General features: G+C 41.6%; 2 protein-coding genes across 2 annotated transcripts; one reads left to right on the top strand and one right to left on the bottom strand.

Annotated features, from left to right (window-relative positions):
- The first annotated feature begins 269 nt into the window (after window positions 1-269).
- On the top strand, window positions 270-18,280 carry LOC140942805 (von Willebrand factor A domain-containing protein 5B1-like). Its single transcript, XM_073391813.1, has 5 exons — window positions 270-2,151; window positions 12,112-12,226; window positions 13,156-14,513; window positions 15,862-16,040; window positions 17,038-18,280. Exons 1-5 carry the CDS (start codon window positions 911-913, stop codon window positions 17,691-17,693), a joined length of 3,549 nt encoding a protein of 1,182 aa, XP_073247914.1. The 5' UTR covers window positions 270-910; the 3' UTR covers window positions 17,694-18,280.
- Window positions 3,114-6,432, bottom strand: LOC140947654 (uncharacterized). The gene is made up of 5 exons (XM_073396819.1): window positions 6,122-6,432; window positions 5,389-5,862; window positions 4,224-5,164; window positions 3,502-4,091; window positions 3,114-3,401 (listed from the first exon to the last, which is right to left on the bottom strand). Exons 1-5 carry the CDS (start codon window positions 6,430-6,432, stop codon window positions 3,114-3,116), a joined length of 2,604 nt encoding a protein of 867 aa, XP_073252920.1.
- Window positions 18,281-18,578: the final 298 nt, after the last annotated feature.

Raw genomic sequence — 18,578 nt, 5'->3', positions numbered from 1 at the left:
GAATCGGGAGATGAATCTTAAAATTGCAGTATGATTTAAATTCTGAGTTTCTTATCGACCGAAATGAGGTTTTTAAAACAGTGTTGTATATGCTGTAGTTTTTCTGGACTGTTATTTTGCAAGGACAAAATCAATTTACCTAAGTAATAGCTCGACAATCATTGCTCGTGATCGTAAATTTTGATTTATTGTAACCCCTTAACGCCTATATGAATTGAAAAATTTCTGAAAACTGCAAATGCCAAAATTCGCGCGATGAAAATAAAGGACCAGGTTTTGGTAAATGCGAGATAAGCGATAAATAAGCCAACAGGTCTTTGAAAGGAAACATTTAGAATTGAATTATAACCAAAATGATGTTTTTAAACTCCTGTTTATCAATTACAAAAATCGTTCTCCACTGCGAAAAACCGCAATATGATTGGTCAATATTTCAAAGAGGGAGATATTTCTGGTTAATTCCTTGGCTCTCATTGGCTTATTTGTCGAATCGTAGGTCTCACAATTGCTCGATCAAAAAAAATTATGCATTTGAATGGATTCTCAGTCTAATTGACTAGCGTGTGAACTCCATTTATTGGCTCGCGAGCTTAAAACGGATGTTGAGCTCAAAAAACTCTTAGGCAATAAATTGTTTTCAAGTCAAAAACTCAAAGCGTACCGGGGAAATTAGAATAATATGCCCATCTGGAGTTTATGAAAATGAGAGGGGATATATTTTTTTAAATAGTCGAGGAAATAATCTCGACTTGACAAAATGCCTCGTCGCGTTTCGGTTGTATATTTCCTTCTTTTGTCTTCGAAATAATCTGACTTGCGAATATATTATCTGAAAACAGCTTGCACTGCTTGAGGGGAAAAGCGACGAAATTAAACTGACCGCTCACGAGTGATTTGGGGAATTTTAAAAATGACGGGACTTGTAAATCGTCACACAAACTGCAATCTTCAGCTTAAAGCTTCTAGTATATTTGCGGAAGTAAACGGTTTTGCAGCGCGTGTTTTAGCGACGCTAACGTACTACAACGACTGCGACTATAACATCGAAGGTTTGTTTATTTTTCCGCAAGACGAGAGAGCGACAGTGGTCGAATTTGAAGCGACTGTGGAAGAACGTCATGTGAGTTCGCAAATTTCCAAAGTTATTACTCATACCTCCGAGAAACACTCGTTCGCTTTAGAAGAGCGAGATGATGATCTGTTTTCCTTGAGTTTAGGCAGAATTCCTCCACTCTGCTCAGTATTTGTTCAAGTGACTCTCATTACAGAACTAGGAACAGACAAACCAACTGGTGGCTCACTGTTTATTCTGCCGTCTGTTTTTACGCCGCGGCTCGCCAGCGAGGAAGACATAGAATCGGATATTTACGGCTCGCAAATGCTGATTTCCAACATTCCACGCAAGACACAGGAACCTTACAGCTTTGAGCTTCAACTAGAAGTCTCCGCGCCTTGTTTGTTAGCCGGTTGCTCGTCTCGCACGCACGCGATACAAGTGGACGCGGACTGCCGGGCGGTAAACGCTTCGCGTATTCATATCACCACGGCCGAAGCGCACACTTATGATCGAGAGTTAGAGGTTGTTCTTCACCTCGCGCATCCCTTTGACCCCTACGTGCTGATAGAGGAGGGCAAAAAGGATTTCGACTCTTCACACTTGGACGATAAAATGGATGAGAGCGCAAACCAGTCCGACTCGATTGAGGATTTTCACAAGAAAGCGGCAATCATGATAAACTACACTCCTAAACTTACCAACCTTGTCGCTATCGGAGAATACATCTTCCTTGTTGATCGCAGTGGGAGTATGAGTGGCGACCACATTTTTCATGTTAAAGAAACTTTGATACTTTGCCTCAAGAGTTTACCTACGAACTGTCACTTTAACATCATCGGCTTTGGATCATATTATCGAAGTTTGTTCCAAGAAAGTCAAGCCTATAACGAATCGACGCTAACCAAAGCTTGCGCGTACGTTCAGAAAATGAGGGCTGATCTTGGTGGTTCAAATCTCTTGCTCCCTTTGGAGTTTATCTTTGAAAAACCCACAAAACCTGGAATCGGGAGAACAGTATTTCTGCTGACCGATGGCGGCGTGTCTAACACACCAGAGGTTGTGGATTTTGTTCGCCAAAATTCCTATACCACTCGGTAAGTTTTGTATATTCCTTTTTCATTTGTTTTTGAAATCCCTCTTTCTATTAATTATGTGAATAATTCTTTTAGGGTTAGTTTGTTTCCAGCAAATATGATTTTTTTCATTACACAGTATTGATTGTGATCCTTTTTTATGGTTACTTTTTTTCAATTAACAGAAGTTTTTTTAACCGAGCGAATTCTGCACTAGAGGTGTTACCAATTGAAAGTTGTTGCCAATTATATAATGTCGTTGTTAGGAACTAGTTCTGTAGTTCTGCCATAATGTGCAATCTGCCCTGATTAGTCAGGTCTCTTAGTGCAAAAAAAGGACCGGATCGTTACAGAAGTGACAAAAGCACCAAATTTGGCACAGAGCTTCTTTAGCACCTACTGATCAATACTGGAGGGGGTGCCCATTGCAAAAGGTTCTAGTTAAGGATAAATCGGGTCTTTAAATTTCACCTGTGACAGCCAATTGGGCTTCCTGTGGTAGGATGTGGCAGGTGTTCTTTTCATGTAATTTGGGCTTGAACAAACATGAGAATGGAATTTTTAAAGAGAAATTGGTGATTTTAAGTAATTACTAAGCTATTTACGTTAGTTTAACAAACATACTATCTGGTACCCAGTCTCCTCTCTGTAAGTGCGGCCACGTTTATTGTCATTGCCAAGACTGGCCAGTGAAAATTACATACAGGCCGCTTCCTGTTACATATCCATTTAAAAGTTAGATCTTAAAGTCATCTTTCAAAATTGCGATCGTTATAATCTAACTTTTAGGTCTCAACGGAATCATATCCTAAACAATAGAACCCAATCTCCACTCGGTCATCTTCCAAGTACACACTGCTGATTCCCAGGGAGTGCGAAAATGTGACATGAACCTTAATGGACAAAGTGCTAGCTTTGCACAATAAAAATGATATCTTTTTTTTTTGCATTGGTTGACTGTTCTGCTGATAATAAGCGACTGTTCAGGAATTATCTACAGTGTTCACACATTTACAATTACAAAGTGGTGTGCACTCCAACGACGCTTTGGAACACTTGCATCTCTTGCATACTCCTTTGCAAGTACACCGAATGAGCTCTCTGCATGCTTTTGATACTTCAGGGATGCTTATCCACTTCGGAACCCATGCACCGTCCTCTTTTTTCCAGGAGAACTCTTCAGGGGATGGTACTATCTGCTGTGAGTCAACACTGGTTGTCCAGATTCCAGCTTGGTAGATTGAGCGGTTGACATGTTGTAGAAGGGCATCCTTTCGAGAATAATAGAATAAAATGTTTTGTTTTAAAAATGATAAAAATTCAAAGGTGAAAACCAAAACGGAAACTCTACAAAGAAATTGTCATGTAAACCTGCGTTGGTGGAAGCCTGTCCATGTCTCTGTTGTTCTTACAGAAGAGTTCCATTCTTGTCTTGTTTATGGAATTTAAAGGGCTCAACTTGTCAAACAGGATGACTATAAACCTTTCAATGCGCTGGAAATGGTCAGAATCAACCGTTAGCTTGTGGAATGAGTTATTGGCAAGGAACTCGAAGGTCTGCGTTATGGCAGGATACATTTCCCATGCCTGCCAGGCGGACCTCTTGCCCTTTCCATAGAACGTGGAGGTGGTGTCACTGCCAGTCAACGCGTGGAAGACAGGTAAAGATCGTGAGCGGGCGTCCCCTAGTCCAGCACAGATAGTGTTGATGCTTATGAATGAGAAATTGCGTCCTGTTCCAAACCCCACCCACAGGTCCAGGTCAGGCTGGATTGCTCTGAGATGCTGAAACGTTCCTATCAAAATAACAAGGACATCCGTATCAACGGTTCTGACAAGTACTGATTTCGCCTCGTTATCTTGAATAGCATGAAGAATATGGACGACGATCCTTGTGTCTGCCTCCTCATGGTTGCATTCAGGCATGGATCTGTCTGAGCCAATGGAGATCACAGAAGCCCCTAAAGGACAAAATCAAAATGACTGTAAATCATTTCAAATAAAGATGATTTTAATCCTATATAAAAATGAAATGATAAGAATATCAAAATTCTGAAAACCTGAAGTAATGTAGACCGTCTTGTTTTCCGGCTAGTTGTATTCAGCAACCTTATTCGTCAGAAACGCAAACAATTCTTCTTTGTTTACTGAGTCACGCAGGAACTGCATCCAGTTTGGAGGGACCTTGGTGGCACCAGAAACCTTACGGCGAATGCCCTTTCCCCTCTTTTCACGTGTCGAATCTTTTAGGCTACCACATACATAGGTGTCCCAAACGACATCTACTCTTCTGCTACTCTGATTGCAGATGTGAGGAATAAAGACGTTCTCTGCATAGTCATCGAAGGTGATCACCCCTGTCACAGGAAGACAATGAACAATTACAGCACCGTCACATATCTTGCAGTCGAACTCTGTTGGAGGCTCGGGCTGTCGAGGCTGCACGATGCACTTAACTAGCTCGGACTTGTTACTTGGGAGACGAAGATTTCCAAATTCAGACAATGATGGAGGAAATGACTGTACCTCGTGGCAAAAGAATTCTCCAAGGTCTGCATCGCGGTTCTGCATAGCAATGTACAGTTGAGCAAATAGGGAGACGTTGTTCTGTAGTGCTTTGATTGTCTTCGACTGCTTCGATTTGGTACGCGAAGGTTGTTTGCTGAAAAGGGGAAGTTTGTTTTTCTTGATAGAACTGCTAATTGAGATTGTCCTATCCTTGATGACTGCCTTCACATACTCCTGGTACTGTGTTTTACCGAGCTGCCTAAGGTTAATCACTGACTCGGCAACAGCGTCATCCATGCAATCTCTGCTGTCCATGGTGACAAGCTCTGGGAAGTCATCAAGGAAAGGATTCCCCATTCTCTTTATCACATCTGCCAAATTGTTCACTTGTTGCTTAAAAGTCTTTTGTGCACTTAGTCCCATTTCATGATTTGTACGGTCAGTAGACTCCTCACTGTTTAATAGATATTGCTCCTCAAATTGATGCAAAATTCTTGTTGTCTCAGGGCCTGAAAGCATCCATCGTCTGGAAAAGGAACAAAATAAAACTTAATTCAGTATTACCAGTCTTATTTATAAATGGTCTCTCATTTTACCGTGGTGTGTTTCCATACATTTTTTCCAGCTGTGTTTATACTGCAATCCGTAAATATAACTCTTCGATGCTTTTTTATGTAAAGACCTTTTTTAAAAATTTTTGGTAATACAGTATGAGGTGTATGATTTTCATTATTAGATTTCTATACTCACCTAAAGGCTACAGGGTTCTCTGTAAGACCAACTGCACCACCTGCACTCTTGATCACCTTGTTCTCCTGCTCATGGGCCTGATCAAAGGGGATAGCGGAAAATCTGTTCCCTGTCTTAGACAAAACCCAGTGGCCTTGCCTCTGGAACTCCCGTGCAATGCTCAGTGGAAGAGACTTCATATCACGTATATGGATAGGTGTCCAACGTGCATAGTTTACGTGATCAAGAGCAAAGAATAAAGGTACAAGATCTTCCAGGGCCTCGACATACAAATTGAAGTTATGCTGACGCTGTGCACGTACAACTAGTAACACAAGTGTCTCGTACTCTATGATGGAGTCCCAGAAAAGAAACGTCGGGCTTCTCCTCTTCCTCACTTCCTCCCATGTAGACATTGATGTCTCATCTAAGCACTGGGAAAATGCCTCTCTCTTTAGTTTGTTCAGAGCCAGAGCGGTAACTTGATCGGCATGCCTGAAAAAAAAAATCATATTGCCGTTCCCAAATAGCTGTAATTGTGACTAAAACAAGGGGGTTTTTCTCAGCAGCTCCCTAATTTTAGGCACAATTAAAAACAAGTTTCGTTTGGTACAAAACACCAGACTCCACTAAACTTTTCACTCGCAGAAAAATTAAATAATAGCTTAATGATTAAGCTTTACTGATATCACTCATTCTTATGACCACCTGGTGAGTGTTCACAGTCACTATTATTGTTCTCACTTCGCCCTACCTTGTTCTTGTTAAATGCGTTGCTTTAAGGAAGGAATCCGCCACACCAAATGAGGCGACTTCAGCTTCACTAAGAGCGGTAGTCCAGCCTGATTTATCCAGCAAATCACCAACCGTACTCCATAGTGCCATTTCAATGTGCAGACCACCTAGCATGACGACATACGCTTGCTCTCCATGGGAGACAGGCCACTTCCACTGAACCAACTTCGCCAAAGCAAAAAGGGGCTGGTCAACGGTGATGACAGGAACCTGATTTGGGTTGAGAAAGGTTATAGCTTGCCGCAAGACATCCATACCATGCTTCACCATCGCTGGGGTAGCTGCCTTCTCATAGAACAGGGGAAGTAGCGCGGTCAAGGCAGGTGGGTGCTCTTCAGTCTGGGTTGAGGCGTGATATGCAGCCCAAGTCACTGTATCACTAGAAGAAATGGATACTTCCTCCAATTTTCGTAGAGAATGCTCCACCCAAGTTACTTCCGTTTGTTTCTCTGTAGCCATACAACTTACTGATTCCGTCATTACACACACTGGGACAACTGCTTTACTAGGATCTAGCTCTACTGGGTGAACCGTAGCGTATTCCTTTGGAAGCACGTGTCCTGTCCCTTGAGGTGGTAGAGTTACTGGCAGTCTTTCCTCGCCAGGATTATTGGTTGTTGGTAACTGAAACACGCTAATACCGGTGCCATGGAACGAAGAAGCTGCCGTCGTAGAAGATGGATTGTGATCTATGTTGTCAAGAGCTCCTATAGTAAAAATTCCCTTTCTGAGGCAAGCAGGTACCACACAGCCATCCATTTCAAAGCGCTCACTAATAGAGATAGCAAGCATGTCCTCCAATTCTATGATCCTTTGGTAAGACACTGAGATCCCCATCTGATACAGCTTTGCTATTAGTGTCTTGCTCCTCGTCAATGCATACACATTGAACCCAATGTACAAAGGAAGAGGTGGTTCCCGTGATTTAGTATGCCGTGTCTGTCCAGTTTTTGACTTTGTGGTTGGTCGCTCTTTGGCATTGAAAAAGATTGTCTGGCACACTGTTAAACATGCCTGTGATTCTTGCACTTCAGTATTCTCAATGTTTATGCCAGTTAATATCATCGACACCAAAGACTTTAGACTAGCAGGGACTGAACATTCTTGGCAGTCTTCCGTAAAATTTCCAGAAAATTGAAAGCCTTTGTGACTAAAAATGTCTTTGCGCACAATTGCTGAAGCTTTAGCTAAAATCACAGCATCCTCTGAGAAGTCTCTTTGCTGCATTGCCTCTTTGACCATGCTCTGGATAGCTTTCGGGAATATTATGACAACATTTCTGCCATCATTTTGCTCTTGAGCTTCTGGGAAGTTTTCCAGTAACGAAGTTTTAAGTCTAGTTTTGTTTACATTTTTTTGAACGCCTAAGGTTTCAAGCCGCCTTACATATAAAGAATGAAGCTCAGAAAGGAAAAACATCAACTTGTCATTTTCAACGGAAGTCTGTATGTATTCAATCAACTCAATAAAGGCCTGAGACTCCTTTATTCTCTCTTCGTCCATTTCACACGATTCTTGCCGTTTTCTAGATGTGTGGTGCCTGTAACGATTTCGCAGGTCTGTCATACATTTGAGGTGGTATTTTGCATCAGCTGCCACGAGATCAACTCCACAAATTCTAGGCAGAAGCGTACTGTCCTGGAGCTCTGTTATCATTCGGCGGAGCTTCTCATCAGTGGCGAATGTAGAAACTTCATGCAGATGGCCACCCTGACCACACAATATACAGTCGTCTTTACTGTAAGAAGACAGCCTTCGTGTTTTGCAAGCTGGGGCGTCATCATCATCTGGCAGGGATTGTTCTTCTTTTGGTTTACGTGATAGTCTTTCTTTTGCTTTGTTAAGCTTAGACGTACTGAATAGTAAATGACACGACTTGTGCCATGAAGCTTCTTTCTCGAACAAATTATCGGCATCTATGTCCAGAGGAAGGGAAAGAGGGACTGGAAGGGTATTTAATGCGATAAACTCAGAAACATTCTGGATAAATGATCCATAAACAAGCTTAGGATCTGCTCTATCTCCACTAGCTCTTAATGGACACCTTAGCTCTTCTTTTGTTGTTTTCTGACATATAATACAACGATTCCAAGAGAATGCCATTGTTTCTGAAATTTTAAGTGAGTATTATTACAATTATGTATCACCTGTTATTGTTTTAATCTAAAAAAAAGTACGTAAGATTTTACACTTTTTCCCATTACTTGTAAATATATATATATATATACACATGTTTACTCCTCTTAAATGCACACCATAGTGACCAACTCGAACGCCTGAGCTACTTTGCCGTGTGTTCTTGCAAAACAAAAAATCTGAATCTGAATCTGAACCTGAATCGCGTTGGCCAAACGATCACAAAAAATGCTTTCTAAAGGCAAATCAAGTGGTCAAACGCTTAAAAATAATCTTTAACTATGAAACGAAAGTTTCTCGACAGAAAAAACTATATTTTAAAAAGAAAGAATAGCATATCAAAGGCAGGATACTTACAGATTCTGCAGATAAGCATGGACGCCGCCATCTTGGAAATGACTTATGGAAGAAGGGGACTGGGTACCAGCATCATAGATTAATATCCAAAAATAGCTTATTTGAACAAATATACTTTAAGTTGCGGATAGGATTGATAGATATACAACTGAAATTGTTGTGTACAACATGAGAACGGTATTCTTAGTGATTTATGGTATTAAATAGGAATTTTCTGTACGAAAACCACAGGACACCCAGCAAGTGAAATTTTCAAAACTTTAATCCCCTAAATTTATCGTCATAGGCATATCTGCGATGGGCACCCCCTCTAATATTTATAGTAATGCTATAAGCTATAACTGTGCAAAGTTTGGTGCTTTTGTCAACTCTGTAACGATCTTGATGCTAAGAGACCTGACTAGATAAACTAACAGCAAGAAAACAGACAGACCGTCACTTCTTGAACTGATAACAGCATAGATATGTAGCTGACTTAGTCTTTCATTTTTTTCTTTCTTTTTTTAAGAACACCTCTCTCTTGCACGGTTGAAAATGAAGTAGGATGGTTTATTCGATGTTCTTTCGATATTTGGGTTTTAAAAATTAGCCTAAGATTGCATAGAAAACATTAACTAAAACATGATCATTTTAGTTACGATTAGACGTACTTCCTGAACAAACATGGACATTTAATACATACACCATACAACGTATACCTTCCTTAGTATCACAGATGAATATTTCGCCATATATGTTTTCAGTACAAAATTCACCATCAGTGTGTTCCTCAAACGTTAAAGTTATTAAACGTTATTTCGATATCGTCTATTAGCGAAATAGTTCTTTTTCTGCCATAACATTAGATATCCATACGGACTTTGAAATGTTGTTTATATTCGCCTTGTTTCGCGTAGAAAAGATTGCTTTGTATTTAGACACGGAGTATATTTTTAATTATGACGGATGATTTAAAATAGAAAAAACCAATTTGTTGTTTTGCCGGGTAATTTATTTCTGCCATTGAAAATTTCATTTTAGGGGTACCGCAGGAACTAAATCGGCTGAACAAACTCAGAAGTTTTATTTTAGTTATCTCCGCGGTTTAAAGCAATAGGATTAAAGAAAAATGTCTACCTGAGTTTATTCATTTATTTTTTTTCCTTTCGCTTGTAGTTAATTCCTCACGGCTTGAGCCGGAGGACAGTTTTGATGTAATTTCTAGCGAAGATTGTTGCGTCGTAATTGTTTTTTTTCCTTGGATTTGCATTTTCACAAATGGAAAACGAAAAAAGTGAGGTAAATGTGAACTTAGTGAGGTACTTCTAAAGTACTGATGGACCGACATTAATGGAAACACTTTGACTTTGATCAAGATACGTTTATTACATCGCAACTCTATCGCGCCAGATTAACAGCTACAACTAAGGAGTATTAAATAATAGTGTTATCCTAGGAGATATCTAAGTCATGAAAAATACTGCGCCGTGTCAGGAGAAAAAAGGCGTTCGGCGTAGCTTTAATACCAATTTTAAATCACGAAATCGTCTATAAAAACATGCCGGAAAATGGAGTCATGCTTCGGCCTTTAAAAGCCACTCAGTGATGTGGCAATTCGACAGTAGGATGACTTCTCGGTTAGAAAACATTTAAACAAGACAGTTAATGCATGAGTTTGTAATTAATACTGTATTCGATGAAGCGAAATGTTTGCTCTTGCTGAGATGTTTTTGTTCGCTGGTTGTGTGTTGCTTAGTGCTTGAAACAAGAACTAATTTGAAGTTCATGGCGGGGGGAAGATCTCGTCAGATCAAGTGTTTTTCTGACACCTCTACATCAATCAATTCAAACAAAGAAAAATAGCTTGACATGTGGTTATTTCAAGTACTGAGCAAAAAAGAATGAAATTAAAAATCCGGAAATGTTAATCTTAAAAAATAGACCACAAAGATGCTCGTTCGCAATTTATACACTGTATATTGAGAGGGAGATAGAGTTACCTATAAACTCACTTCAAATTACTTGTTTGAATAATTTCCTTATTTTGTACAACAGTAAACAGGTGATATTTTGAATTTATGTAAACTTTAAAACGACTCTTCCATCAAACTCGTCTCTGATTACAGCGAACCTTCCCTTTCTTTTACGACTGATTTTTTAAAATTTGTCGTAACAGAAACAATTAGTCTGGAAAGGCGAAAACACCAGAAATAAAACTGTACTAAATTAAGACTGAGCTTTAAAGTTTCTTCCAGAGTTTCGTGAAAAAACAGACTGAAAGATCAGACAATATAATTAAAGGCGGCCATTTTCATAGGAGAATAATTTTGTTTTCTTGATGTGTTGGCAATATATCTCTTTGAACCCGCCGTATTCTTTAGATTATATTTTCTTTCTTTCTCGGCAAAGTGAATTACACTCTGTGACGCATCGAACTGCCTTCGACAGCTGCCGACTAATTGATACCACTCTCTCGTTTCCCGCCTTTTCTTGATTGAAGAGGGCCGATATACAGCCCAGGATGAATAAGGATTGTTTTGTTTATTCAGTCCCGTGGTATAACATCACAATAGCATAAACTGGCTACCATGTTAACCAAAGGGACCCCTCAGCTTTGTAATTGAATTGAAGGCTGAATAGGCATGTTGTCAAAGCTACTACTCGGCCGCTGTCTACTGGTAAAACTGATTGCGGGACAGAACAGCGCCGTAGCTAGTATGAGGCCAACCGAGGCACTCGCCTCGGTAAAATTTTGACGAATTTCGCCGATCATTTTTATTTTACGTAAGCGATCATCGGATATTTTTAACGCATCATGATATTACAAAGAATTCAGCAATTCAGTCAATATACTATGAAAAAATTACCATATCATCGATCTCAAGGGGCTACGTACGTTAACTCAAACTTTTTTTGAACAAATACTGATCAAAACCATTGGCGAGGTTAACGGTCACCCAGATTATGTAGCTTGTTTCTGATTATTGCTTTTTAAATTCCACTTAAGTTAACTCGAAAAAAAGTTACCGAAAGGCCCAGAAAACGCTGCAAATCGCATTTCCGAGAGACTAAAGTTCAAAATTTCTCGGGGGGGGGGGGGGGGGCATGCCCCCAAACCCCCCTAGCAACTCCCGCCTGCCTCGGTTGGCCGTTTGGTCTGGCTACGGCACTGCAGAATTTACCTGCTTTTCACGTACGAGCTCTTTATAGAAGACGTCTAAACCCTAGTCCCCTTGCCCTCTTTCTAGTTCATACCTTGGCCTCATCTGTTCCTCGACCAGTAACTAGCTTCCGGTGAGCATATCCAATAGGATCCTATATTTTCTGTTTACGTTGCGTCATAATTTGTCACCGCACAGCAGGTATAAGTATACAGTTAAAATAATTATGTCATATATGCTTTAGGTGTTTGTTTTTTATCTTATATACTTAGTTTTCATCTCAAGAATTACCATTTTTTTTGTTTGTGACTGTCAGGTTTTACACGTTTGGGATTGGGCCTGAAGCATGTCCTAATTTGGTACAGGGCGTGGCAGGTGCGGGCAAGGGTCAAGCCCACTTTATAGCTGAAGATGAGAGGATGCCAGTTAAGGTAAACAGTATCTTCAGGGAAGACGCGGGGACGGGCATGTTACAGGGAACAGAGACATATCCCTGGGATATGTTGTAAGGATATGTCCAAGGGCGTGTCAGGTGCGGGTAAGGGTCAAGCGCACTTTATGGCTGATGGTGAGAGATGCTAGTTAATGTAAACTGTATCTTCAGGGATAATACGGTGGGCGGGCATGTTACAGGGACCAGGGACTTATCCCAGGGATATGTTTCAAGGTTATGTCCCAGGGCTCGGCAGGTGTGGGCAAAGGTCAAGCCCACTTTAATTTATAGTAGCCTCCCACGAAGTCGTTTTCAGAGGAGCTCGTATTTCGTCCCTCCCCACAAACGCCTGCTCAACCGAGAACACATTCCTTTCCCATTGTTTTGTTCGCGTGGTAAGTGAACAATTTTAACAGTTTTGAAATTAAGTGTTGACAGGCTAAACACGACTCAGAAGCTCGTGATGGTGTAAAAACGTGACCCTAGAGATACCTTTTTCCTTCTTTTCTTTCCTTCGCTAAGGTTATGCAGTGCACCGAGTATTCTAAAATCTGACTAAATCTCTGAGTCTAACAGTTATTAGTAAGGTCATAAAGCTTTCCCAGAGTTTCATACAGATCGAGTAATCATAGGGTTTGGAAGGTACAATGTGATTGGCTAAGCTTGGGAAAGGAATGTTGTTCTCGGTTGAGCAGGCGTTTGTGGCAAGGGAACGCCAATTAAGATGTAGAATATCTTCCTAGAAGACACACGTGGCGATCATATTACAGTTGAACGATCTACTGTCAAGCTCCAGTGATCGTTATTTTCTATTATTTGTGATATATCCTCTAAGTATTCTATTCAGAGCGCCTTTGATATTAATAGCTCGAGACGGATGTCCAGCAATTAATGTACAGCATTTTATTCTACCCGTTTGATGATTAGGTAATGGAGGCTCTTACAGAAGCACTTCAGCCCGCGATCACTGATATAGAGGTCAGTTGGCACCTTCCAGAGGGTTATGACGTCATTCAAACGCCACAACTTCTGCCATTTGTACAGAGCAATCAGCGACTGGTGATTTATGGGATACTGTACCGACCACCTAGCGAGGAAAAGGAATCTCCTCGAACACCCTCAAAACGGAAGATGGATTGGAGCATGAGATCCTTCTCTAACAGCTCGGTCAAAGTATTTTGGTTCGAAGACGAATGTGATCTGTTGTCGGAGGACCAGCTGCTAGCGGAAACGGAAGGTGAAGAGTTAAGGCGAAGTGAAGATGACTTTGAAGAGGACGCTGAGGAAGGAACGCTTGTCGAACAAGAGAGCTTTGACGCGACAATGGAAAGAATGCCTGAGTCCGAAACAATAGAAGCCATGGCAGATGGGCTTTTGCGTCACATCTGCAATGGTTATAATGAAGAAACCCTTGGTGAGACGACAGCGCCCTCCGTTCAAGTCGAGAACGACCAATCATGCGAGCTGCATGAGAAGTTATCTGAAGAGGAGAGGTTTGACCACACAGGAATACCAAGCCCTACTCCTTGTGCCGGCAAAGAGAAAGAAAATAACAACACTAGGTACTCAAAAAATTTCAAACCTCCCGGCTCTCCTATGAAAGATGACTTAGCTTTCGAGTTAAATTTTGGCGCCTTTTTCAATGACATAAAACGAGAGTTTGAAGAGAGTGAAGATTTACAACGTTCCAGTGATTCCCAAGAGCAGCATGGCCAGCGGTTGCCAAAACTCGTCCGAGCCCACGAGAGGGACAGCGGTGTAGGCTTCAGCATTGACGAAAACGACAAGAGTCCAGATGAGAGCAAAAAGGACATGGCTGAAATGGAGTCGGCTGTAAATGAAGAGCCAAACGATTGGTCCCGTGATAGCAAAAGCCCTGCTTCCGATAAATTTGATCAAGAAAGAGAGTCTGCTGTTCGTATCTACAAGAACAGCGAATTTCTTTCGCAACTAGGTGTCCCAGCTGACTTCGGTGCCGTCAACATCCGGGGATATGTTGGAGAAGAGGAAGTGGAACAAGTCATTCCATTTCCGGTCAACCGCAGCGGTGGTTCTTCCAAGCGTCCCACAATCCACCAACTCTTGGCGCGGTCGCTGATCAGGGAACTGCAGGCGTCACTTGATTCCCACAATTCTGATTCCATCGAGATTATAAAGAGGATTAGTCAGCTGTCTGGCGTACATTGCAGGCACACAGCACGAGTGGCACGGGATCAGTATTGCTATGACGACCAAGTGTTAAGCGCTCTACAGTTCCCTCAAAAGGAAGCCTTCCCCGGCTTAGGGTGAGATTTTATGCTATTTCTGTATTGTCATTTAAACTGTTTACCTAGGCGTCTAATGCCCCATTCACACCAAATAAACATAATTAATTAAACTAGCTTTTAAGAAATGAAAAACAATAACAGAAAACTTAAACACAGGCTTTTACACCGAATTCAAATTAACTTTAGCATGTTACATAATTGCGCTAAATTTGGAATCAAGGAAAGTGGAGTAAGCAGCTTTTATAAAGAAAACAAATTTAAACCATGTTTAAATAAACAGCTTTTAAACTTGTTTGCGAGAATATGGCGTAAATTTGTGAATGTGAAGCACGCTCCACAGGTGCGGTTTTCCATTCGCCACTTAAGGAAACGAGAAGGGGACTGGAGCCAAAATGCGTCCCGCAATTGATTCTGGGATCGTTCGTAACATCCCAGAATTCGTTGCAAAAGTTAACTTGGCCCAGTCTCCTTCTCGTTTCTAAAGTGGCGAATGGTCAAACCTACAATCACTGACTCAAACTGTGTCCCTCTAAAATGCGCTTGGAAATCATTGGCTAAGAGACTGAGATTCGATGGAATGTCCATTTTGCATTGAAAACTCTTTATGGAGCTGGTCGACAAGTAGTGTTTACTTGGAACACGAAATGAGACTTTGCCATGGCCAGCCGTCTCAATGATGTCCTGTATTGTTTGAGCATTGGCAATTGCGCTCTGGACAGCTATTGTTTGGTGGTCACTGCAGCAAATCGTTGCAGTGAGTTTCGTATGCGCCAATGCCAAACTGCCAATTCCCAGTGCACAAAGCAACCTTCATTGAATCAGCTCTATAGAGTGTTTTCACATGACGTCACGGGGGCAATATTGTTGTCGCAAAACAATGAAACGGCGGCCACTTTTGTGTCCCGAACCAATCATGTGGGAGTTGAACACTTTTCTTATGCAAATGCTTTCTTTTGTTCCAATAAATTTGCATAAATGCTGGCCACGTGAGTGAAAACGCTCTATATGATTAGTAGTAAGTAGGTGGAGCATGACCGCCCAGATGAACGTAGTCCTGAATAGGACTGTTGTTAACAGTGACTGACGTTTCGACAACTTGTGCGACATGGTTAAGAAGATGACTACCTACGCCACAGATTGTTGAATCGTCAGTCACTGTCAACAACAGTCCTATTCACGACTACGTTCACCCGGACGATCGTCCTCAACCTACTTATGAAATGACTCCCGGGTTTCAAACCGTCACAGCCATAATCAGTAGTGTTTTTGAATTCAGTGTATTAGGCATTCCGAAATTGTTGTACTCGTTTTATGAACTTAATATGGCGTGAACGGTGAAATAAAACTATTTCATTGTTTTCAACAGAAACCGGAAAGTATATGTCCCAGAGCGAAGTTTTGGCCTCACGGAGGGCCTGGGTCGACGCCTTCCCAGCCCCGATGGAAGTGATCACGACCTGTCGCCATATCTTGCCGAAGGTGGTAATGACCTTACAGTCGAGTCCGGGGAAGAGCCTGTAGATTTTTATCGTCTGGAACGAACTGGTGAGTAACGCATATACGTGGCAGATTATCGGTTTGTTACTTGTCTTGCCCATGTAAGGGAATTCAAGACAGTCTTGGGATTCTGGATTCCACGCCGTTGATTCCTGATTCCAGGTACTCATCACCGGATCCTTGTTAGTGGAACTTGGATTCTGGATTTCAATCGTCAGTGGGATTCCGTATTCCTTGAGCTGTATTCCTAATTCCAAAGCCCAGGATTCCGGATTCCACAAGCAAAAATTTCCCGGATTGAGGAATCCTTATTCCCTTACATGGGGCTGTCAGCGGCCTCATAATTTGTAGCGTGTCGGGACTCTACTTGATACCATGAAATACTCATAGGTCCCTTATGGCCTGCTGATGTTGTAGACTGTACTTGACCTACGTAGGTACAAGCCAAAGGCTCAGGGAGGAGATGGCTGCAACAAAAGCCAAATTTTCCTTAAATTTCCTTTAATCTTCTACAGGGAAGTACAGACACCGACACGAGCGAATTTAAAATCCAGAAAAGCGACACATGAGAACCCTAAAGTCAAATTATTTTTCCAAAACTGAGACGTTGGTTTACAATGAAGTGCCAAAAAAAAAAACTTCAAAGCGCAAAACTACCCGAATCTTAACATTTTGTCTTGTTTTTTGTTTTGCTTTGTTCTTTTGAAAATCTGAAGTTGTTTTGTTTCGTTTTTTTTTAGGTGTGTGTGCTTTTATGTTGTTGTTGTTTTAATTTTAATTTTGGACCTTCTAGTTTAAGTTACATAAAACGTAACGTCGGACGTGTCAGCTAACGTCCTTGTTTTAACACCAGAGGTTAGCAGTTATGTCATACGTTACATTTTTTGCAACTGGTCCCTCGACCTCCAACTGCAACTACGTGACAATTTGCATGGTAAGTTGAATAGCAAGATTCAATTCGAGCAAAGGCAGGTACTTAAAAAAACCCTCATTGTATGCAAAGAATTGAGCTTCAATTTTCAAAGCGAATCCTGTTCCTTTGTAGGCACGCCAGAGAGTCAAAGTGAAGACGCTGGATCGCGAAAAGAAGGTGACTCCTGTAAAAATTCTCCCAGCAAAAGCCCACGAAAGCACATCCCACCTCTGTCTACGAGATGTGTCCTGGGAGAAAGGCAACAAAATCCGTCCAAATTTAGAGCCAAGTTACTCACGTCCAGCAACAGTCTTGATAGCTACTTGGAGGCTGGCACGAGGAAACATTTGTCCTTTGTGCGCATGATCAGTCTACAGTCAGCCCAGGGGAGCTGGAACCTAGACTGCTCTTTCGCCGAAGTTCTTGGCTTTCAGTTGCCCGACATTCAGGCATCATCGCCGCTGGCTGACAACTCGGTTTATATCGCAGAAGATCTTCGGGAGTTAATGACCTCCGACAAATGCGACAACAGCTCACAGCTCTGGGCCACTGCGCTTGCGCTAAGCTGGTTTCATCGCAAAAGGTGCCAATTTGAGGCCGAGTGGACCCTCTCGGTCAAAAAAGCTGAGGAATGGATGCACAGGGAACCCTGCCCTCGAGGGTTTTTACCCGAGGATTTGAAGACATTAGCTTACCAAGCACTTCTGTTACTTGAGACAGAAACCCGAAGAGCTAGGAGTGCCTCAGTTGATGCCACACCGCGAAACAAAGAAGATGGATGTGACTGACGTTGGACTGTTTCACTAGGGAGCTTACTGAGCAACAAGGACGGCAACGGCAACGAAAACGTCACTTAAAAAAAGAATTTTCGCTACTTCAAACTTTATCGTGTTTATTCTATCTCGTTCAATTCGTCAAATGTTGGCAAATTTTTCCGGAGTTGAATTCTAAGATTGTATCGAAGTTCAGGGGAGGAAAAAGAAAATCGTTGTCTTGTGTTCACGGTCCTCCACAAAACGTGAAACAAGACTAGGAAGTTTCACGTCGTTGTCGTGCAGTGACGGCAAAGAATTGTACAAAAAAGCGTGATGTACTTGCAGAGTTGTTGTTTTGCAAGTCTAAACCTATTGCTCGTTGATGTCACCGTCGTCTTTGCTGAAGTTGCCTATTATTTAACTTGCAGTGACACCTTGTAAATCCAACTAAAGAACACTTTCAACAAGGCAAAATAATAAACATGACGTTTACCTCAAACGGCAGAGATGACCACGTGATTATATTTCCCCGCTCTTTGTTTTGTTAGTTGTTCGGCGAAGCAAAGAAGAAACCAACGTAAAATCGTCAGTACTCTAAAAACTATCTCCCATTCTGATCACTAAGGGACCGTTCATTTTTGTATTAGGCGGGGGGGGGGGGGGGGGGGAGCGGATGGGATTTGAACGGGGGATCGTGGAAAAAAATAGGGCTTTAAAGGGGGGGGGGGGTCAAAAGGAAAATTGTGGGTTTAAATGGGGATCACCAAAAAAATCTTCAAATTTTGCAGTAAGAACGAGAAGTCCGAAGACTACAGCAAAGCTGATTTAAAACAACGTATATTGTTTTTTATAACAATATTTCGGCTGGCCATACCAGCCTTCTTCAGGTTTACAGATGTTACTGAACTTATGTAGCAA

Source organism: Porites lutea, chromosome 1, assembly GCF_958299795.1.
Source record: "Porites lutea chromosome 1, jaPorLute2.1, whole genome shotgun sequence".
Taxonomy (NCBI): domain Eukaryota; kingdom Metazoa; phylum Cnidaria; class Anthozoa; order Scleractinia; family Poritidae; genus Porites; species Porites lutea.
Note: the sequence above shows the minus strand (reverse complement) of the source record. Positions and strands in the feature narration are given on the sequence as shown.